The sequence below is a fragment of the Ambystoma mexicanum genome, chromosome 7q, assembly GCF_040938575.1.
Source record: "Ambystoma mexicanum isolate Mex_15411 chromosome 7q, UKY_AmexF1_1, whole genome shotgun sequence".
NCBI classification, from domain to species: Eukaryota; Metazoa; Chordata; class Amphibia; order Caudata; family Ambystomatidae; genus Ambystoma; species Ambystoma mexicanum.
Window position 1 is genome coordinate 91,232,406 of NC_090941.1, and position 24,999 is coordinate 91,257,404.

The window sequence follows — 24,999 nt, forward strand, 5'->3', positions numbered from 1 at the left end:
CTGGCTGCATCCTGCTGCCCCTGCCAAAAGGAGATGACACCTCTCTGATTGAATTAGGGGAGTGGTACCTGCAGACTGCAGGAAATTGAACAAAGCCCTGTCCTGGACTCAGGCAAATGTTATATTGGGGGGGGGGGGTCATAAAATGGCTTCCTCTTGGGAGAAACTGGGAGGGGCACTGCATCTGTGAGCAAGCTGAGCTTGGGGGAAGTGGATAAACCAGAAATTCCATCATGTGCTTTGGAAAACCACACCCCTTTAGGGCCAGAGCATAATTTTAAAAAGATTGATAATTCATAGTGCAGACTTGTAAAAATTATATAAATAACATCATCATTCTTGTGATTTTTCTGTGCACCTTTTAAGAGGTGTTAGGACCCTGTGGTATGTTCTTGGGGATAGTAGTGGAAAAAAAGGTTGTTACTCCAAATATATGCATGTTAAAAATCTAACACTTTATCATCTGAAACCCATATCCCTGGTGCACATTTGTGTAAAATCTGGAAAGGTTTAGAGGTCGTGATCTGGATGAAAAGGGCAGAATTCTGTCATAAGTGGACACGACATCTTACAAAGACAGAGATCGGATGGTTTGGTGCTACAGAAAATATGTTAACTGGACGTATAATATTAGAAAAATGGTACATAGATAAATATGTATTTGGATCAGAAATAGATTTGTGTGCAATTTGACATGGGAAGGATCCTCTGACCATAAACTCACCTCATCAATCTGACTCACAACCCAGTTCCCCCAATCAAGGAAGAGAGGAGGAACTGACCAATGATAAGTTGAGAGGGTTGGGCATGCAGAATTAGCCGACCCACCCACTTTCTAAACACATAAAAAGAGCCACTGGAAGCCAGATAGGATTTTCTTTTTCACTTTCTGCGGAGGATTTTGACTTCAGACTTCACATCCAGAGATCCAGACTTCAAATCCATCAATCTCCAGAGACCAGAAATTAACTCCAGAATTTGTAGCAGAGAGGCCTGAATCCACAAGCTGAATTCTTTTTCAGCAGGCCTCCAAATTATTTGCAAACTATTCAACAGCTGTTTTAATTTTTGCCAAGAACTTTTGTCAGAACCAGAGACCAGACCGCCGTGCAGTGCCGCTAGCAGAGCTGACCCAGAAGGTAGAATTATCCAGTGAGCAGAACCAGGCCGAGACCGTCTGTGGCGAGGGAACCGCAGTCCAATCCTGACCCGATCCGTGGCGAAGTCGCATTCCTGTCCAAAATCTAGTGTGAGTACCCAGCTAGCATTGTGCCAAAACCAATCTCTTAGTTTAAAATAATCTAATCCAAACTATTTTAGCCTATTAGAACTGCCTCCTAGAATCGTGTCATTCTGTCATCTTTAGACCTGAAAACTGTCATCTGTCATTCTAAGCTTTAAAATTTCAAATCCGAAAAACTACCTTTACTAAATCGGCCGTATCTCCGGAACCGAGTTTTAACTGTCATCTTAAAGCTAAGATTCTAAGCTTTCCAACGAACCTAAAACTGACTTGCTACCCCTTATAGTGCCTCCGTAATTGCGCTCGACGCACGCGACTAATTTGCCTCGATTTGACATTTTGCTTAATTTCAGCCATGTGTAAAAAGATTTGTCCTTGCTTTCCTTTGCTGAAATTCATTTGCAACCTGACAATCATTCATAGAGCATTGCTAAAGTGATCCTGAACTAATAGAAAGTGGCTATCACCTACCCCGAACCTCCTATAGGAAATTAAAAGCATTTTTCACATATTTTTCACTTAATTGCAACCACATCAAAGTATATTGCCTGTGTTTAAGACTCCTACCTGTTTTCCTCTAAGCTTGCTAGGGGGGAACTGAATTATATTTGATTGCATTCCTGAGAACGGTGTGCTTTCCTCCCATCTCTTTACCTTGCACAAAGGGGGGGGGGTGTGAATTGTCAAAGAAAAGTGATTACATTGTCTTTTGTTGTAGTCATATCAAGTTTATTTTCTGTACTGCATTTTCATTCATCATTGCATTGTCCTTGAAGCCATAAAAGCATTCTCAGCTACTTTATCCTCTCTATATCACTTCTAAGCCATCAAAAAGAGTGTACCACTGTAACATTATCCATTGTTGATCACTATCATCTTCACAAGTGTGCTATCAAATATTAAGTTATTATAAAAGTGTGATATATATATATATATATATATTGTTTAATTTTCAAATAAACCTTTTAATTTGCAAAACAAACCTACTTCTTGGCTCAGTGGGGTCAGGGGGATTCTAAGAGAGGGGTGTTATATAAGGGTTGTTATCCAGAGTAAACGAACTGGACATAAAAATACATCAATAAGGGCTTCCATCAGCATCCCAGACTAGGCATTGACTTAGCTGTAGTGTTGAATTGAAGTTCCTTACAAAGTGGGGGCTCAGAGCCAGGATATTCTGGGTTAGATTTACCACTTGTGCAGCTTAATACAGTGTGCCAACTGACCGGATACACATATCCGGTTAGATCACCACGCTGTTTTACACTGTGAAAGCACCCCTCAAAGGAACGCTCTAAGGAAACGGTCTGTTTTGCAAAATAAAATACAAACTTCTGTAAGTCAGGAAGGAACTCAAATTCCAGAATGATGACACTGGTAGACATCAAAATAGCCAGAGAGTACTTCTTACATAAGCTATTTGTGAGAGGTGAATGGACTGAGCAGGGCCAGGGTGCGTGGTTGCAGGCAATCACACAACAGGTCACTGCAACTGGGTTAGATACCTGGAGAGATTGGGGTCCATTACATGTGGCCCTGAGTGAACTATACATGGCTCCTAAAGCTAAAGATGAACACGACAAGATGGTTAGGATAGCGGCATATTTGTATCTATATATGGGAGCCATGCAGGACAAATGTGCTGAAGGCCAAGATCTGGCATATAGGCAACAGATTGCGTTAGAGAAGGCCCAATCTGACCTGGTCTCTTCTGAGCAGAGGATGCAGAGAAGCCAGGAGTCCGAAAATGAGAGCAGACAGTATCTCATTAAAATCAAAGAGGACTTGTGTATCCTGCAACAGGAAAAGTCTGACCAGGATACCATATTTCTGGCCTTGCAGGAGGAGTAACAAGAAGGTTTGGACTCCCTACTGCAGAGCCAGAAAAAGCTGGAGCAACAATTAGATTTCAATAGGGCATGTGCTGAGCAGGTAGTCACCCTGCAAAACCACCTAGATAGGGAAAAGGCAGAGAGCAATAAACTGATACTGAAAGACCTGGATACCCAGGCAGAGTTTGATCAGCAGCGCCAGAAAGCTGGTGCCTTTCAAAGGCAAAGGGACAACCTGGCGGCACAGATGCAGACTCTTAGTCAGGAAAGGGACACCTTAGGCCAGGAAGTCTGCCATTTAAAAAGAAAAACTGAAGAAAATCGCTTGGCCCTCCAGGGGCTGGGTGACCTCCAAAAAGAGCATCAGAACTAGTTAGAGCACACCAGGAGGGTGGAAGAGGCTCTGGCAAGAAAGGAGCAGGCCAGTAGGGATGGGACTCAGGAGGTAACCCTCCTGCAGCAAAGACTGGCCCAGTACTCCAGGACCAATCAGGAGGCACAGACAGAGAATGAGGCTCTCTGTCAGCACAATGATAGACTCCAGCAACAGGTAGCCATGCAGGAGAGACTGATAGTCTGGTAAGGCCTTAACTGAGGAACTGAAAGCGCGGGCTCTTGCATTGCAACAGGGAGCAGGGGCTGGTAGAGATGAGGTTCGCTGGGAAAGGGAAACGCCTGAGCATAACCTCAGGAGCCCTAGTACCAGAGGCCTTCATCTCTCCCAGTCCCTGGAGTCTGCCACCCCCATGTCCCCTGGCGCACATGAGCACAGGGCCACAGGGATGGCAGATTACTATCCAGCCAAAAGGATGGGGCTCGTAGGCCAGTACCACCCAGGAATGGATGGGCGGGCATCCGGGCATGGGCACCTAAGTACAGTGCAATTTAGTGGGGAACCCCAGGAGAGTAGGCCCATTAAGGGCATCCTGAAGACCTCTGCCCAGTTAGGTCAGTGGGGGGAGTACCCATCATCAAATCCTGGTAGCAAGGAGGGATCTGAAGACTCCTCTGAGCGTCACAGGACACAGGAGACCAGGTCCCCACATTCTGCCAGCTATTCCCAGGCTCGCAGAATCCAGGACAACCTGGAAGATCAGACGGGCACCTCTGGGAGCAGTGTTTCTGAATCAGAGGATGAATGGACCAGGGTTACCCGAACCAAAAAAGCCAATAAGGTGAAAAGGGCCTTGCTTAAGGACCCCTTAAAACAGATTAAGGCAATCAGGAGTGTCATCACGCCTTATCATAAGAACGCCAAGTATTCTGTTTGGGAACACTTGGAGCTCTATGAGCAAATGATGGAGACTTTCCATTTGAAGGACAGCAGTAGCTGCATCCAGTACGTCAAATGGACATTCTCCCCTGAATACTCCAGTTTCTTTGCGGGGTTGGAGGACCAAAACCATTCAAGATGGTCCACATATAGGGCGGCCATCTTGAAACATTTTTCTGTACATAGAAATCCCCAAGAGGCTTGCAAGACAGTCTACAATTTGCAATGTGGGGAGGGTCAGGCCCCACAAGAATTTGTGCAAGAATGCAAGAATTGAAGCGTGCCTTTGCGCAGACCACCAGAAGGGTGCGCACGGACAGCAAGGATTCATCAACACATTTTTCCATGCTCTTCCCAAGTACATAATGTGTCATTGAGCAAGCCACCCGGATCTATGAGGTGCAGAAGCCCATAGAAAATAAAAGTAATGCGCAGAAAAACCCCAAAACCAACAGCACCCCCTGCTGCTGCCAAGGTGGCAGAGGTAAAGGTTGCCCCCGTTTTAGATTTGGAGATGGGGGGGACCTAAAAACCTGCCTGCGCCAAATAATTCACAGCCCAGAACGCCCTCGGGCCAGTCACAGACAGGGAATCGAGGAGGTAGTCCCACAAATGGGGTCCCTCGCTCCCCTAATTATGTAAGTCCCCGCTACAAGGAAAACCAACCCATCCTGGGTTATGTGTGGACTCCTCGAGCCCAAGGGGGGATCCAGTCAAGCACCTAACCCAGAGAACTTCCCTCCAAACTTCCCACAGGAGGGCAGAAATTCACCAAACCCTGGGCCGAACTTTTTCCCCAGGTATCCACAAGGTTTCCAGCCCCAAAATCATCCATCCTTCTTTCCCCAATTCCCTGAGCCCAGACAACCTAATCCGGGAGAGGGGAGGTCAAGGGTGGAGGGGTACCCAAATCTTCCCAACCTGGGGTATTACCAAAGAAGGGATAGCTACCCTTCCCGGGATCAGCCCAGGGGAGAAAATAGAGCCCCATATCAGCCTGAGCGGGTTTCACAATTGGAGCGCCAGGTTCAGAACATGGCACAGGATTTGGGGGCCCAACAGAACCCTCAGATGGGCATGCTGCACAGAATGCCCCAAACTCTGGACCTGGTGATCCAGAACAATGACGGGGGCAGCACCCCGATAACCCACCGGTTCCCAGGGAGGAGGCACAAGGGGAAGAGGGGTGTAAAGCATTGAGGAAGCTTCCTTCCCAATTTGTAAACACCCCTTGGAAAACCAGGTACCGGAAACAAAATCTCCTGCCCCTGAAAGCCTGCCTCCCAAGGAGCAGAGGGGGGGGGGGGGTAGGAGAAACAAAGGACCCAAACAGACCCACTTTGTGGAGGAGGTACAGGTCTTCCAATTTGAGGGAGAGGGATCCTCAGAGGATCCTGGGAAAAGGATCTTCTCCTTCAGAGATGGGGGAACTCCTCCCAAGGAAAAATGGGTCCCAAGAGATTCCAATCCAGACTGGGTGGATGTGGGGATTGAGCTGTCGCCGCCCATCATCCTATCCCAGAACCAACAAAACCAAACTTCCCTGGTTCAAACCCATCCTGGTGACTGCCTCCAAAAAGGCAGGGGCGGCCCAGAACCGGAACCAGGGGAACCTAAAACCGAATCAACAGACTGGGTAGAGGTGGGGATTGAGCTGTCGCCGCCCATCATTCTATCCCAGAACCAACCATACCAAAATCCCATGGGTCAAACCCATCCTGATGACTGCCTCCAAAAAGGGGGGGGGGGCGGCCCAGAACCCGAAACCATTTCCAGTTGCCAACTTTTTCTTTCAGATTCCCCAGGCTCTCCACAGAATTCTGCCCAAATCTCTTCTCTCGCCATGTCCAAAACCAGAAAGTTAGCCCACCAGTTGTCCAAAAATGTGCATTATCTGTGCCCCCTTGAGGAGAAGGAGGGAAGATATTATGCCCCGGTACAAGTACAGGGGCAGGGTACAATCTTGGCGCTGGTGGACACTGGATCTCAAGCCACCCTTCTGTCCAGAAGGGCCTTTGATGAACTGAATTCAGGTAGGGGAGAGAAGTACCAAATTCCCCTCACCTCCCTTCCTGGACAACTCCAGAACTTTGACGGGAAGGAAATTCCCATCAAGGGGACTGCAGATTTGGACATCAAAATTGGGCGACACAAGGTGAAACACCCGGTCATAGTAGTGACTCCAGAGGTCACCCCTTGTTTACTAGGGAATGACCTCCTGAGAAGGTTGTCACCCCTAATAGATTGCGTAAACAAGGTCCTCTGGACCCAGACTAGCCAACCAATCAAATTAAAACAGTGTGTCAAACATGTTAGTTTAAACGGCACCTGCCACATGGTTGAACAAAAATCTGACCAAGTAGAATTTCACTTCCAGAACAACCAAATTCCAGATGTGACAGTAATAGCAGTAGGACAACAGACTGGTGATATTTCTGAAAATCAACCTTCCTTCCAGTTTAAGGTGGTATTCCACACTGGAAGGAAACACTCTGAAATTCTTTACCAATCCACAATCAGACACTCACACTCCTATGGTCCAGAAAGATGTGAAATCGGCGCAGAGCCTGGCTGATACTCAGCAAATTGGAGAGCAGTTGTTTATCCCTGTTCAGTTAAATGATGGGAAGGACTCTGTTCTCGCCCGAGTGTGTGTGAACAACGGTAAGAGCTTCATCAGCGAAGCCATGTTCCGCCAATTCCCAAAAGATCCAGCCATTCCCACATTCAAACTGATAGACAAATGGGAAATGGATCTGGAAACACCCAATTCCAAACATCTCCTGCCAAGCAGGTGTATGCTCAAAATCTCCATTGGCAACAAGAGCATAGTCCATAATTGTTGGGTCGTGCGAGACGTCACTGCCGCCTTTTACTTAGGCGGTGACATTCTCAATCGCTTTGCCATTAATTTGGACCTAATAAACTTCAAAGCTTGATCCCGATTAGCGGATAATCCCATGGGCTTTGATGATCCAGAAAAAGCATTTAGGTCAGCTCAATTGCTACCTTATGCAGTTGAAATTCAGATTAAAGAGGAAGTCACCATTCCAGAAAGGACCCGACAATTCTCCCTGGAAGTGAAAGTTAAAAGAGGACAAAAATTGAAAAACCCTGATGCTTATATTCATCTAAATGCTTCTCTCCAACAGCAAGGGTTGGGGGTAAACCCAATACCATTAGTCAACATAGAACATGACACCATTCCAATAGAGGTGGATAACAACGACTTAAAGAGTATTACTCTAGCCGCAGGCACCATTATTGGAATGGCAGTTGATGACCGACATTTCTCCATTGATTTAGGAAATGAACTGTTAGGACACATCCCCAAGGACTGTTTTGACAGTGACAGTGATGACAATACAACACCAGACAGTATTTTCACCCGGCATGGGGGGAACTTCCTGGTGTACACTTCTTGCCCTTATGGTAAGGAAGATGTGACTTGTGACTTCAGGGGGGATGAGGTGATTTTCCAGGTCCATGAGGGCTGCCTTTCCCACCTGAAGCCTCCAGTCCAAATCAGCACTCTGACCAGGGGACTTCTCCACCCAGCTGGAGGAGGCCGCTGAGATAGCTAAACCAGAAGTCTTTCCAGGCTTCAGGCAGATGGTGGAAGAGAGAGTCAACCTAGCTGATGCCTGCGTGACTCTGGAACAGAAGCAAAAGTTGAAACAAGTTTTCTTGGATTTCCAAGATCTCTTTGCGGTAGACTCATATGACTATGGTCGCACCGACATCCACACAACACCAATTCCCACGGACCCTGGCATGACTCCAGTGTTTGTGAAGCAATATCGCTTGCCTCTCGCATCCATGGAGTCCCTTACTGAAATAATTAAGAACCTTGAGTCCCGGGGAATAATCCGTCCAGTCCACAGTACTTTCAATAATCAGGTGCTGGGAATATTGAAGCCAAACGGCCAGTGGAGACTCTGCGCCGACCTTAGGGAGCTCAACAAACGGGTCCATACTTCCCGATGGCCTCTGCCCTACATTGACCAAGGGCTGGCCCAGATTCAGGGGTCACAGGTATTCACAGCAATAGACCTGACCAATGGAAACTGGACCGTGCCTGTCAGTAGGGAGGACCAATACAAACTGGCTTTTACCTTTGGGGGCCAGCAGTACACATGGACCCGAACTCCTTTTGGGTACCTCAACTCCGGCAATGAATTCAACATTTTCCTACACAAGGCCATGCCCGACCTGGGTGTGAGGGGTAACCTGGCTTATGTAGATGATGTCCTCATCAAAAGTTCATCTGTGGAGGAACACATAGTGGAGATCCGTTATGTTCTGACACACTTGAGGGCCGCCGGAGCAAAACTTTCCTTTCAGAAAGCACAGTGTTGTAGAACCTGTGTTAATTTCTTGGGGCATGAGATTAATCCTCAGGGTCTCTGTCCCCAAGAAAAGAAAGTGGAAGCACTCCAGAAACTGAAGGATCCCACAACACTGCGAGAACTAAGGAGCCTCCTTGGACTGACTAATTACAGCAGAAAGTTCATTGAGGGCTACGCAGAGCTCACCAGACCCCTGATTCATCTCTTGAAGGGGGGGTCAAGTGGGAATGGGGTCCAGAACAAACCGAGGCAGTAAGACAACTCAAAAGAAGCCTCTCACAAGCGCCTTGGCTAGCTTACCCTGTCAGAAACAAGGAGTTCTTCCTGGAGACAGGGTTCTCTAATACGTGCTTGACAGCAGTATTATACCAAAAGCATGACAAGGTCAATAAAGTAATCTCCTATGCGAGCAAAACTTTATCCTCTGTGGAGGAAAAATTCAACGATTGTGAGAAGGCACTCCTGGCAACGGTGTGGGCATTGAAGAATTACCGCCCGTTTATCCAGGTGGAACACATCATAGTGGAGACTCCACACCAGCCTCTGCAATATCTCCAAAGTGACAGAATCCTGGCCGGAAATGTGAGTAATTCCCGAATTACTTCCTGGATTCTGTCAATGCAAGGCTTTCCTGTGGAGGTCAGATATGGCCAAAACAAGAAGAGTCCCCTCGCGCAAGGTCTGGCTGACTTGCATGATTGTGCCAGAGAAAACTGTCTTGAGGACGAAAGTCTAAAAATCAAGGACAGCATGGAGGCATACCTTAATTCCCCACACAAAGTCTTTGAAGAAGACAAGTGTGAGGGAATACCCACTATCTATGTGGATGGATGCTCTTACCATGTTGACAACAACGGGGAAAAAGAACTGGTGGCCGGCGTAGGGAATGCATGGGTGAATGAGTCCCCAGAACCCTCCGCTGGGTACAAAATTGGTCCCCGAATTAGTCAGGTGGCAGAATTGATGGCTGTGCATCAAGCCATCCTCACTGCTGTCCAACATCAACTCCACGAACTGGTCATAATCACAGATTCGGATTATGTACGGAACGGGTTCGTGGAGCACCTGGTTAATTGGAAAACCAGAGGCATGTTATGTGCTAATAACAAACCCCTGAAACATGGGAAGTTAATCCAAAATATTGATGATCTGGTCACATCGAAGGGGATGACCATCTACTGGATAAAGATCAAGGGTCATTCCAAAGTAGAGGGACCAGACAAAACTGGAAATGACTTAGCTGATCAGCTGGCCAAAACCGGGGCCATCCAAGGGGATCTAATAGAAATAGAGTCCCTGTTGGGGGAAATCCAGGTCACTGCTATCACTAGGTCACAGACAAATGTTCACAATGATCTTTCAACTGCACAATGGAGTAAGGAGACCCCTGATGCTGATTTAATTACAGCTCAAAAGGGGGATCCAATAATTGGTAAGTTTTACCAACACATTGAGGACCCTGAGAACTTTCCCCTGACGGATACCGATTACATTGGGAAGGAGGACCTTAGAGTGTTGATGAAATGTCCAAAGATGTTCCGAATCCAAGACGGTTTGTTGGTAAGGAAATCCCAAGCTGGCCATGATCAGTGGGTGGTCCCTACCTCATTCCGAAGCCTGATGTTAAGTCACGCCCATGATGCGGCCACAGCCGGTCATAGGGGTTTCACACAACACTTGAGATCTTAAGAGAGGTTGCATACTGGCCACACATGGGGCAGGACCTCGACCAATACTTGAAGGGGTGTCTGGTGTGTGCACAATTTCAGCCATCATCCCTCGCAGACCGTGCACCTCTCCAAAAGAGGGGGATGACACTACCATGGTCAGAATTGCAAATCGACTTCGTAGGCCCTGTAATTCGCTCGTCTAGAAGAAACAAGTACATGTTGACCGTCACATGCTTGTTTACCAAGTGGGTGGAATGTCTCCCGGCTCCAAACTGCAAGGCAGAAACAGCAGCTGCCCTGATGATTAACCACATCTTTTCCCGTTTTGGTCTACCTCAAAAGATTGAGTCAGACAGAGGTAGCCACTTCACCAGTGAAGTAATGACAAAGATGTGGGAGATACTGGGGGTCAAAGGAAGCTACATATTGCTTACCGGCCTGCTTCTTCTGGGGCAGTAGAACGCTACAACCAGACCATTGTGAGCATATTAAAAAAGTTTGTGGCAGATTCTGGGCCAAGTTGGGATATCCGATTACCTCTGGTCCTAATGGCCATCAGATCTACCTCTTCATCTGCAACTAAAATGTCACCATTTGAGTTGATGACCGGACGCAAGATGGTGCTTCCCCAGCATTTGCTCTACAGGACCCAAGAGCAGACACTGATAAATGCCTCCACAACTCATGAGTATGTGGAGAATTTAAGGAAACCCCTTCAGCATGCTTTTGCCTATGCTCAGCGGAATCTAGAAAGAGCAGCTGATAGCATGAAAACCCACTACGACCTGAAGACCACCAGGAAGGAATATACTGTGGGAGACTGGGTTTATCTATACAATTTCCAAAGAAACCAGGCCAAACAGCGAAAATGTTTGCCTACATGGAAGGGACTGTTTGAAATTATAGACAAGGTCTCCCCAGTAGCGTATAAGATCCGCATCCCCAAAGGTAGTCTGGCGGAAGCGGAAGACAAGTGGGTACATATAAACCAGCTAAAGTGTTGCCATCCCAGGCACACTCTGCAGCAACTGGAGGAGTCCTCTGCAATACCAGAGGGGGCCGCTCCAGATTAATTCAGTTCCAACCCTAAAATATCCCACAGATAGTCTCTAAAATATCATGATTCTGGTATGAAAATGTTTCCCGTTATATCTTGTTTTTAAAACAAGACTAAAAAATGTAACCGGATGTATAAAATGTATGTGTTCGCCACACCATTAATAGTGGTGGAGAAATGTCTACGAATAGGTATTGCCGCTTTTGCTTTATCATCCTAGGAGAGATGAAACCACGGAGAATGACCAAGGAGAACGACCAGGAGACCGGGAGCAAAGATCCGAGGGGCCCGGGGTACCGCCCAATATTCCCATCAGGACCGGCGAGGAGAACCGATCGATCCAACCGGATGGAGGAAAAGATGCTGAACTGTGTCATCTGCGGAATTGGAAGAAGATGATGCGGACATACCAGCGCATGGATCAAAACATCCTTTGCACCCGACTCCCCCTCGACTCGAAATCAAAGTGCAGTCGGGCGGGGGGCTTGTTGGGTGTCCTGACCCACGTTTGAACTATTAAGCTGCAACATTTGGTGCTGTGGGCTTAGAAAATCCAAGATGGCCGAAAAGCCCACAGTTGCGCCAGAATCCGGGAAAACCGCGCAGTTTGTGCGCACACCAAAATGGTTGCCTAACGTGCCTCCCACCAGTACAAGCATGATGGGTCAGGAGTGCCATGAGTGAAATGTGTGCCAAAGGAAAAACAGCAGTGCCGGTTGGCTAAAAAAGCGCTTTAAAATCACCTTTGTTTCCCTGAATGCAAACTCAAAATGCCTATTTCAAACATTGCAGGATATTAAAAAATCTTACTGAACACCAGCAGACATCTGGCAGAATGAAGTTATGTGTGCATACACAATCTGGAAAGATGAAGAGCCCAAAACAATGTTTATAACAAAACTGGCTGAGCTGTGGATGTCAGCATCTTAACTGAAATTGGATTTAAAACCACTAAAATTGAAATGTTTAAATTAAATGAGTGACCTACTTTTGAGTGTCACATAGTTTTCAACTGTTAAATGTCATAGTTTTGAACGTAGAATCAGAATTCTAGCTGCATGTGTAAAAATTGTGAGTTTGATTTGAATGAAGAAAAACTGGGAATAAAAGTGACATTTAGCTGAAGCCTGGCTTCATGAAATTGGATTCTGCCTGACAACTACCCCCGACAGGAGAGGGAATTCAGCAACTGTGTTCCCAGGCCTGGCTGCATCCTGCTGCCCCTGCCAAAAGGAGATGACACCTTTCTGATTGAATTAGGGGAGTGGTACCTGCAGACTGCAGGAAATTGAACAAAGCCCTGTCCTGGACTCAGGCAAATGTTATATTGGGGGGGTCGTAAAATGGCTTCCTCTTGGGAGAAACTGGGAGAGGCACTGCATCTGTGAGCAAGCTGAGCTTGGGGGAAGTGGATAAACCAGAAATTCCACCATGTGCTTCGGAAAACCACACCCCTTTGGGGCCAGAGCATAATTTTAAAAAGATGGATAATTCATAGTGCGGACTTGTAACAATTATATAAATAATATCATCATTCTTGTGATTTTTCTGTGCACCTTTTAAGAGGTGTTAGGACCCTGTGGTATGTTCTTGGGGATAGTAGTGGAAAAAAAGGTTGTTACTCCAAATGTATGCATGTTAAAAATCTGACACTTTATAATCTGAAACCCATATCCGTGGTGCACATTTGTGTAAAATCTGGAAAGGTTTAGAGGTTGTGATCTGGATGAAAAGGGCAGAATTCTGTCATAAGTGGACACAACATCTTACAAAGACAGGGATCGGATGGTTTGGTGCTACAGAAAATATGTTAACTGGACGTATAATATTAGAAAAATGGTACATAGATAAATATGTATTTGGATCAGAAATAGATTTGTGTGCAATTTGACAAGGGGAGGATCCTCTGACCATAAACTTACCTCATCACTCTGACTCACAACCCAGTTCCCCCAATCAAGGAAGAGAGGAGGAACTGGCCAATGATAAGTTGAGAGGGTTGGGCATGCAGAATTAGCCGACCCACCCACTTTCTAAACACATAAAAAGAGCCACTGGAAGCCACATAGGACTTTTCTTTGTCACTTTTTGCGGAGCATTTTGACTTCAGACTTCACATCCAGAGATCCAGACTTCAAATCCATCAATCTCCAGAGACCAGAAATTAACTCCAGAATTTGTAGCAGAGAGGCCTGAATCCACAAGCTGAATCCTTTTTCAGCAGGCCTCCAAATCATTTGCAAACTATTCAACAGCCGGGTGAGCTGTTTGAATTTTTGCCAAGAACTTTTGTCAGAACCAGAGACCAGACCGCCGTGCAGTGCCGAGAACTTTTGTCAGAACCAGAGATCCAGACAGCTGTGCAGTGCCGCTAGCAGAGCTGACCCAGAAGGTAGAATTATCCAGTGAGCAGAACCAGACCGAGACCGTCCGTGGCGAGGGAACCGCAGTCCAATCCTGACCCGATCCTTGGCAAAGTCGCATTCCTGTCCAAAATCTAGTGTGAGTACCCAGCTAGCACTGTGCCAAAACCAATCTCTTAGTTTAAAATAATCTAATCCAAACTATTTTAGCCTATTAGAACTGCCTCCTAGAATCGTGTCATTCTGTCATCTTTAGACCTGAAAACTGTCATCTGTCATTCTGAGCTTTAAAATGTCAAATCCGAAAAACGACCTTTACTAAATCGGCCGTATCTCCGGAACCGTTTGTGCTAGGAGCGAGTTTCAACTGTCATCTTAAAGATAAGATTCTAAGCTTTCCAACGAACTGAAAACCGACTACCCCTTATAGTGCCTCTGTAATTGCGCTCGATGCACGTGACTAATTTGCAGCGATTTGACATTTTGCTTAATTTCAGCCACATGTAAAAAGATGTGTCCTTGCTTTCCTTTGCTGAAATTCGTTTGCAACCTGACAATCAATTATAAAGCATTGCTAAAGTGATCCTGAACTAATACAAAGTAGCTATCACCTACCCTGCACCTCCTATAGGGAATTAAAAGCAGTTTTCGCATATTTTTCACTTAATTGCAACCACATCAAAGTATATTGCCTGTGTTTAAGACTCCTACCTGTTTTCTTCTAAGCTTGCTAGGGGGGAACTGAATTATATTTGATTGCATTCCTGAGAACTGTGTGCTTTCTTCCCATCTCTTTACCTTGCATAAAGGGGGGGGGGTCAATTGTCAAAGAAAAGTAATTACATTGTCTTTTGTTGAAGTCATATCAAGTTTATTTTCTGTACTGCATTTTCATTCATCATTGCATTGTCCTTGAAGCCATAAAAGCATTCTCAGCTACTTTATCCTCTCTATATCACTTCTAAGCCATCAAAAAGAGTTTACCACTGTAACATTATTAATTGTTGATCACTATCATCTTCACAAGTGTGCTATCAAATATTAAGTTATTATAAAAGTGTGATATATATATATATATATATATACGTATATATATATATATATTGTTTAATTTTCAAATAAACCTTTTAATTTGCAAAACAAACCTACTTCTTGGCTCAGTGGGGTCAGGGGGATTCTAAGAGAGGGGTGTTATATAAGGGTTGTCATCCAGAGTAAACAAACTGGACATAAAAATACATCAATAAGGGCTTCCATCAGCATCCCAGACTAGGCATTGACTTAGCTGTAGTGTTGAATTGAAGTTGCTTACAGTGTTTCGTCCCATGGCCTTCTTCACAGCCGGACATATACTAATTGGTGAAATATGGTAACCCTTCTCCATAGTTTTTGTAGAAACCGATCAATGGGTATAATCCCAGTGCCTGTGAAGAAGGCCATGGGTCGAAACACGTGTTGTTAACGGACACTACTCACATTACCGAATAAACTCAGTCTCAACTTTCGCAAATTGTGTTGTGGCATCAGTATATTTTATGAGGTGACATTGCCAATAGAAACCCATCGCTAATACTCAGGGTTCTACTCGGTTGTTTATGAAATTGTATGTATCCCTAGTGAAGGGTATGAAGAGCTCTTAAAAAATAAATGCAATCATGAATAATGCGAGAAAACCAGATTGCGAGCTGTTTCATAACAGAAAGAGCCCTCTTTCTATTTTCTTTGCAGAAAAGCATGCTGCACAAAAGGAGTGGCATGGAAACAATGGAGGACTGAAGACTACAAACTGAGATACATTTATATTTTTTAGTTGGAGAAGGAACAAGTGGAATTCCGAAGTGTGGGTGGCAGAGGCGGCTGGTGCATTTTTTTATTAGAGGGGTACAAATGTTTCCACCGAATATGTGGGGGTCACCGAGGAAGCCTGAACCAATCAAGAAGGATTTGTGGAGGTTCTTACCCTACATTTTTCAAAAAATATTGGGTTAAAATCCTGCCTTTTCAGTACACTTTCTTTGAAAAATTATCTAAGAAGCCAGTTTTCAATGGGTTTTGTAGGGTAACACATGGCACAAATCCAATACATGCAAGTCATCAACATTTCATGGGAACAGTTGCAAGCTCGTTTTCATAATGCCTTTGCACACAATAGATGTGAGCATAGTTGGACAAATGTTCACCTCACCAATACAATAAAAAAGTCCTCCTGGTTGCTTCTGTCCAACCTTCCCCCATCTCCTCCTCCGCCAATAAGAAGCCTGCTGCCAAGCTGGCACACGCTCATCCATCAATGATCATTCATACAGCAATCATTCTCTCTTGCATTCACACACATTTATACAGCATTCATTCTTCATTCGCTCTCACATTCACACGCATCAGCGTTCAAACGCCATCATTCCTTCCGCTTTCACTCGTACATTCACGCTCGAGCATCAGCATTCCTAAGTCATTCAGACGCTCACATTCACCCGCGCACCTATACACTCTCACATAAACACGCGCACCCAAAAAGGGCCCACTTAAGTTTACGAATCCTTGCATACACTACACAAATACATTTAGTTTAAATGTCCTATCTGCGGCCCTGCTCCAGATTCTGACCCTCCCGGTCTTGTGCTGCCTTGGCAAGACTGGCCTTGGTTGGTGGGCTAATCTGGATATATTTTTACTGTGGCACAATCTTGCCATGTAACAACACAATGGCCATCAAGAGTAAGGCATGTTTGCCTTACTCTTGATGGCCATAAAAGCAGGCAATATCATTTCTTGGCATACCATCCTCACCTTCACTGTGTGGGTGAGGACTCTGGGTGTCAGGACATGACATTGCAGCTTCACTCCCCTTCTATGATCAGACATGCACACATTACTACAGCCATTCAATGTTCCATTCACTCATACACATACAGCAGCCACTCTCATTCACGCGTGCACACTTACAGATACAAGCACTTGCATGCACACATACATGCATTCATCGAAAATAATCCATTCTCCTTACCTGCTACCCTGTCCGTTCCTGGTGCTGTCTTCCATGGAGGCCCTGTGGCTCCCTTGCGGCATTAACTGGAACCAGGAGCAGAGAGAACTTCCTGACTCCTTAAAACTTGTGTCTGCATCCAAAGGAACGCCCACGGAAGACTAAATATGCTGGGAGGTGCAGGAGCACCCCCAGGCACAATTATGCCTGCAGTTCCCCACCCTGCATCTCCAATGGGTCGTGCAAGGTTGGGGAAGCAAAACTCCCCCAGCTTTATATGGTCGATTGGGCATATGCACTGGGGAACATAAATTGGCCAAGGCAAACCACGTTTCCCTTGTGGCAGTTAAAACCATCCAGGAATGCTTGGGAGCACTTTTCCTGGGCTCACAATGGCTCGTCCATAATGAGCGACAGGCAGGTGGGTTCCCTCGCTGCCCGTTATGGAGGAACAGCCCCTTGTGGATGGCACCAGCCCAAGAAATTCGCAGAATGCGGGTACAGCCTGCGTTCCTAACCTTCTCATTTTCTGCTGCACCCCAGACAGGTGCTGATAACCAGTGAGGAACTGTTTTGCAGTTTTATTGAAAACAAAGTTAATTTCAAGCTCTGGTAATGAACTGTAAAGTTACTGCTGGATAAAGGCAGAGAGAGGAAGGGATGAAGTGACAGCAACCCAGCTGACTTTGCATCTTTGGCTGGGTTGCTACATTATACGAGGGAGAAAAGGACTGCACTCAGAATGAGTCAGTGACGGAATGGCATCTGCTCCAGTGTAAAAGAATAGCCTAGGTATGTGTATGCAAGGGTCGGGTAGGTATGGTGAGCTTACCAGTGTCATTGCCAGAATGAGGCAGAAACTGTAATGTAGAGAGTCACAGACTGTGAGACAGGCTATATGCCAGGAAAGAAGGGAGGAGTTTGCCATGCAAACTGGCCTTCTCACTCGAAGGCATGGCTTCCATTCAGAGACGGGAAGCTTGTTGAGACCAGGACATTGGTTCCTCTCAGGGATACATGAGCCTTTGAAAATATTGAGGCTCCCTAGAGAATTAGAAGAGGACTAACTAAAACTGTGCTGAAATGCTGCTCAACTAACTGGGAGCAGGCAGCTTCCGTGAATCAATTTGTGGCCAGTTCTTATAGTCCTTTGGCAATATTCCACAGCTGAGTATAAAGTGTAGTGTGTACATTTTCATTTGGAAGACTCTCAATGTTTGAAGCCTGATTTATGTGGTATGTGGTGCATTCATTTAACCCATTTTCTTTTCTTTTTCTTTTCATTTTGTGTGCAGTGCCTTGTGTTTGAAGATGCTCCATTTGGGGTGCAGGCAGCTCTGGCAGCTGGGATGCAGGTGGTCATGATCCCGGATGAAAATATGAACCGAGACCTTACAAAAGAAGCCACAGTTCTACTGAAATCCATGGAAGATTTTAGACCAGAAATATTTGGTTTACCAGCATATGATTAAACTCTGTAATCATGAATTCGATATTACTACCTAGGAAGCGCAACTAATGAAGGGTGTGCTGCTGTATTACGTTAAATCTTTCGGCGCTAGCGAGAGATGAAGATGTCTATGCCTAACAGGACGACAATTAAATAAATGCTCATTACTACTAGTTCATCAATACAGTCTAGTCAGAATGTTTCATCCCGTTCTTCTACAATGCCTATCAAGCACAGATTCATTGAACAATAATGTATTTCTTGTAGTGCTCTGTTTGTTGTCATTTTATTCATTCATTTGTGTACTGGTGACAGAGGAGATGTACTGTGGGCTTCAATACACAGAAACAAGCTAAGGTAAACCAGGCCCAGAGCCCTATTGCATTCTTTCAAGAAAAGTTAATGTTATGAAACCCACAATGAAAAGCTGCAACAGCTCTACCATTTCTTCTGATATCACGTATTGTAGAGCTAGATTTGTTGCTGAAGAAATATTGGTAGTAGGCCCATGATCTATTTTGGCTCAGAGTAGTCTGTCATAAGTGTAACGCCTAAAGACACTTGGAGTTATTGAAACATCTCAGAGTAGGGGAGTTGGGTTCCTATCGTCGCTAATGGACCTCCAGTTATGCAGAATAGTTAGGAAATAGTCCAAGCTTACAGAGCGATTTGGAAGAAAGAACCTGCTACATGTTGCAGTAGCTAAGCATTGAATCCATCAGAGCACCAGCATTTTGGCAACACACCACCAGCGGAATCGAGAGGCACGCTCTATGATACCTGTTGAAATGGAAGGTACAGCATGCTTTGCTTGAGTTGCCTCTTTTTCTCAATTTTCTTTTCTTTAGATGCGATTACCAACTGTCCGGCTTCACAATTTGATACAAACAGAGGGTGGAAAATAAGACCGGGCATAGAGAGAGACCCTGAACTCTGCTTGCACCAGCAGAATGAGCAGATCGGTTTGAGATCCATTTAGTTTGAATCAAAGCCATTGATCTGCTGTCCTTCCGCATCCATCCAAAGGGTTAGATATGAGATGTGTGTTTTCTCACAGTGGGAAATCACCTGCACAAGAAATATTCATGCTTGGCATTTACATAAAAAAGGCCTAAAAGAAGCATCCAATCTAAATCATGATCAAAGTATTGATCTAACATCAAGTAGAGCTTTTTGGTGCACCTACTTACATCCTCAAAAAATGAGTTCACTCCAGTACCACTTCTGCATCAATTGGGTCTTTCCAGTTCATTGTTGCGCTGGCATAGTGCAAAATTGGTAGGAAAGGTATCTATGGGAGATCCCTTTCCCCTCTGCATGCTGAAGAGATGATGGGTGGCCCAGCTGTGAGGCAATAACCTCACCAGGTTCTGGTATTATTTGTACAATGAGCTGTTTGATGTATATTGGCAAAAGAATCCGATAGTCGTTGCAGCACCATGATGATGGATGGTATTTCTGTATATTGTGTTACTGCCATTATCTGGGTTATGTTTAACCGAATCCCATTGGTGGTTCTAGTGTTGCATAAACAATGCTTTAAAACGTTAAAAGTGATCCACTATTCCGAGCATTAGCATAAGTTCCATCTTCAGTCAACACGGCCAGAGAATGCAAAATGACCCAAGTTTAAAAGATCTTGATTTTTAAATCATAATAGTTGATAGATTCCTCCTCATAATTCAGTGGCATTTGCTAGTTTCCTCTTTATTGAATTTATTTAAAAAAAAAAATCTACATTGACAATTGTGAATTAATGTTAATGCACACATATTTGCTTGTTCTTTTCCTCTTCTATAAATTATGAAAGTGGCATGTTCTCGACAAAATAATTACTTTCATTATGTTCTGCAAATTGAAAATCATGATTTAAAACACTTAACATGTTGTCACCTTAAATAAACAAGCCATTGGCGTGATGCTCAGTCTACTAAGAAAATCCATGTGTACTTGTTTTAAAAATGCACACTTACCATTGTTCGAGACGCACAATGAAAGCAGCACTCACTCACTATACAGTGCGTAGAATGCGCCTTGTTTGAACGGTGTAATTGTTGCTTGTGTAATAATACCTCATTAAGGAAATCCAATGGACAAAAGTGTAGTGAATACATGTAAGCTTCATAAAATATACGGTGTTTCTGCCTCAAATTACGTTTTTGCACAGTGTCCGTGCACTTAGCGATTTAAGTAGGTGTGTTTGAGTTAAACGGTGATTCATTTTTTTAACAGGTTGACTATGAACTGGGGGAGTTTGTTTTTTTTTTTTTTTTTATATTTTTATTTTGTTTTTGATGCTAACGCATCTTTACAAAATTAAATTACAACACTTACAACCAATTACATTTCACATTAATACATATTGTTTAAGAACTAGCATTTGTATAAAGCAGGCATTTATATTCCCTTACTGTTGCTTAATCACAAACATATTCTTTACTTACACAGATGCCACAAAACCCGTCGCATCATAAAAACACATCGGACATAAAAACATAAAAACGCAGAAGCACAGGGACTCAACAACGGCCTCAAAATGTCCCAACCACACAATTACCATCAACACAGAGAAAAAAGTGCGGACTCAATTATTTTCACTAATCGCACCGTTGCCAGAATTATGGAATTACTAGAGCCCCACATACAACGGGTCCAAATTACTTCTCTTCCCATAAGGGTATTAGTAGTACTAAATGCTGAAATGTTTTTAACTCTTGCCATTTCAAAAATTGTACAGAACAAAAAAAGGTGTTTCAGAGTCTCTGTGCATTCAGGTTTTTTACAAAATCTGCAACTAATATCAACCTCTTCTCTATCTCTAGTGCCCCAATACTTAGTTCTTACTTTCGTGTGCAGTAAGTCGAGTCGAAAACGCATATAATCTGAACGAATTTCCGCACTCGGAATAAGCACAAGATATTGCTGCCGAGGCACCTGAGCGTGCCTAAAACGTGCATATTCAGAGAAAGAAGAGTAACTCGATATTTGAGTGCAAGTCTCTGCCCAGTCATTCAAAAAAACACGCTTATGTGCAATGTGAAATCTGCTTTGAAGATCTTCAGCAGAGATATTAATACTTTCAAGGACAGACAATGTACGCTGCTTAAAGTCAGCAATAGATCGCGGCTGCGATGCTCTTAGCATATGACAAAAGTCCTCGTACAGTGAGTTTTCCTCTGGGAAACTCATTTTCAAATAAGTTTTCAGAAGACGCCATTTATATCGTGCTGCCAGTGAGTTTAGACCTAGCTCATGACGCAGTATTGCGTTCGGAAGAGAAGAAGGAAGACATAGTGTTGTTTTCCATAGCTTGGCTTGCAGTCTATTCAAAAACCTCGCTAAGTCATTTAAATTCATATCTAAACCATAAAGAATAATAGATTCAACTTTTTTTGAATAAAATTCAAATAGTGGACTCAAAGAAAATGTACAAAGTTTACGACAGATAATTCGCATTTGATTCTGTAAAGGTATCACTTTTTCTGCAATCGCACGTTGCCAAAAGAGTGCAGATGAATTATTTGACAGATTATATCCCAAATAGATTATCTGGCCTGCAATTTGAATAATAGAGGACTCTAAGTGCCATTGAAACTTCCGAATCTTTTTTTTCGAAGAAAGTATCAGGATATTTGATTTTGAGGGGTTTATAGTGAGATTATTTTTCCTACAATACAACAGAAATGTCTCTAATTTATTTTGCAGCCCAGATTGCGTGCTGTCAAATAGTAATATGTCATCGGCATACGCCAACCACGAGAGATGAATCTTTCCGAACTTTACAGAATAAGATTTAGAGGAATCCCAAATACCTTCAATGTCATGGAGGTATAAGTTAAAAAGCACTGCTGCAAGATTACAACCCTGTTTAACGCCAATTGCCGTTGGAATAGAATCTGTTAGAGTACCTTTACTTGAAATGCGCACTCTAATGGAAGTGTGTTGGTGCAAAAGAGCAATGAGCGCTACCAAACTTTGTGGAAAATTAAGATTTATCATTTTTTTCCACAACCTATTACGAATTACAGAATCAAATGCTGATGATAAGTCGAGTGATGCAATAAAAATCGGACCATATGCAGAATTATGAGCCTCCGCAAGTAAATGAGCAAGGACAGAAGCATTCAGCTGAGTCCCCATATTTTTTCTAAAACCCGTCTGTACTTTATTTAGAACTTTATCTGTTTTGATATGTTTCTCAACTTCATTAAGTAGAAGAAGGGCAAAAAGCTTGGCAGCGACATCAATAAGGGCAATTGGCCTAAAGGAATTGGGATCGGTGCAGGGTCCTTTTTTGTGTATGGGAATAATTATCGACTTAACCCAGGAATTTGGAAGAGCTTTGGATGAAAAAATAGATCTAAATATCCTCAAAAAGACATTGGCCCAAAAAATAGGGTCATCTTTTATGACACATGGCGGTAAGCCATCAGGGCCAGCACACTTCGACGGTTTCAGCTTCTCAATTGCTACTATGACATCGTTGAGCACCCACGGACAGTGCTCAGGTATATATTTCAATAGATATGACATATCTTCGTCACAGAAACTCGTCGGGAGACTATATTTCTGTTCAAAGAATGAAAACCATGTATTACCATCAATTGCAGGTTCCATATGGGCTATGTTTGAATTGTCTGGTGTTCTAAGCATTTTCCAAATATCACGAATATTGTGATTACATAAAAGCTGAACCATGTTTTGATTGTTAGATAGATAAAAAGCACACCGAGTAGCCTTTATCTTACATTTATATAACCTGAGCACCTTCTTTTTTGCGCACAAAGCCAAACTCCTTTGCTTGGTCTCAAATTCTTTTTTTAGAGCACGTAATGCAATGTTCTTTTCAGATTTCAATTTCGACAGTTTGTTTGACAATATATTAAAAGGATGTAACTTCTGGATATGGTTCACAGCTTCATCAGCAAGATGCTTAAGATGGAACTGAATCATCTGCATATTCCATTCGAGGATTGTGCCAAGCGACGTGTCACAAACACACATGTCAGGCCACCAGTCACGATTGACTAAAAAAGTCAAACGACGACAAATGGACTTGTTCCAACGAATAGAAAACAGCGATCTATCGCCCTGGACCAAAGCTAACAAATGGGCCCTATCAAATAACTCAGTTGTCCCTGACAACGTGCATTCTAAGATGGCATGGTCTCCATAGGGCAGAATAGATGGATTTACCAGAGAAAGTAAACCCGAAAGCTTCTTGGAGCTCACTATGTAGTCAATGGTCGAAGAGGCATTGCCCCTGTGCCAAGTGCAAGATGATTTAGATTGACTAAAGTTGATAACACACAATTGCCAACTAGACAAAAAGTTACTCCAACTTAAGCCATTCTGATACGATGTTTTAAAATGTTGCGAAGATTCCAAAGGAATGGAGCTCTTAGACGATGCATCTAAATAGGAATTAAAGTCGCCACCGATCAATAACTCTATCGTTGGTTGTATCTGGAAAAATTCTAAGAGCGAATCATTCAACATATTGATAGCATTCACAAGAGGGAGAGATTGAGGATTCCAATACAATGATATCAGCAACATCCTTCTTGGCACACCCACATTAAAGGTAACATCCACCAAAAGAAAAAGTTGGGTCGCAAATGTGTGATTTATTACAAATCTAAGATCATTATTGAGTAGAATGGCAATTCCACCTACAGGCCGACCAGACACCGAACGAGCAGCACCTTGTTGTACAACCGTAAAACCGTCCACATGTAAATCGTGAACACACATGGTTTCTTGTAACAACAAGATCGAAGGTAAAGCATTCGTATGCCTATCTAGAAACCATTTTGAAATATTATGAAAACCGCAGCAGTTCCATGAGCAAATGGAGAGGCTTTCACATTATGACGGAACTATGGACCTTCCACCTGAGGAAGATAGATTCGTCGGAGGGGCTGCAATAGGCAGATTCACCAATATTCCATTCAATACAGCAGTCAGTGAAGCTAAATGGGTTAAAATTTGTGCATTCTCACTACAGACAGCTGGTGAACCTTCCACACTGGGCTCCTGTTTCTTCACCACAGGCAATCTATATTCCAAGAATTTCATAGCTATTTCCACAGAGTGGAAGGCTTGCAGTTCAAGTCCCAAAAACAATAAATCGGATTTATGTTCCCAAATCAGTCTCGCAATAATCGGAGAGACTACTTTGCACAACATCCGATTGTTATTCTCCAAGGGTAATTTAATCCAATCTACATCATGTGAGACCAGATTACGTAAGGAGGGAATTTTGTATAGGGCATTCATCAAAAAACCACGATTGATAGGGGTCGTGCCATTAATCTTAGGGTTACTAATCCATCCAATAAGTATCTGATTTTCTTCAGAGATATCATTAAATTCGTGTAGGCTCTTGTCAGGTATAGAGCTTAGAGTTGCAGGCTGCCCAGTTATAGCAGAATATATGGATATAGGAGGCCCTCCTTGCTGTTCAGCCAGGGCAGCAGATATAGGTGCCAAGCCCAATGTCGGCAATACCATCTTAGCCATGTTATCAACAGGTACTGCTACATGCTCCAATTTCGGTACTATCGGCAAGTGTTCAAGAGCATCTGGCCTCACAACACCAGCTTCGTGACAAGTCTCGAACGAAGGCTGAGAAGGAGGCTGAAGACTACAAGGAGCAGGCTTAGAAAACATTGCCTGCCCCAAAGATATGGTAGATGCATCATCAACACTTGATGCAGGCATCTTCTCAGTTAACACTGTGTGACAAACAGATTTTTTATTCTCAATCATAGGAAAAA

General features: G+C 43.8%; 1 protein-coding gene across 1 annotated transcript in view; it reads left to right on the top strand.

The window, feature by feature from the left end:
• Positions 1–20,159, top strand: part of PUDP (pseudouridine 5'-phosphatase) — a 1,293,438-nt gene extending 1,273,279 nt beyond the window's left edge. Inside the window, exon 4 of the mRNA XM_069639102.1 lies at positions 18,066–20,159. Coding sequence (XP_069495203.1) covers positions 18,066–18,242 — 177 coding nt within the window. The 3' untranslated portion in view covers positions 18,243–20,159. The remainder of the gene's footprint in view (positions 1–18,065) is intronic.
• Positions 20,160–24,999: the final 4,840 nt, after the last annotated feature.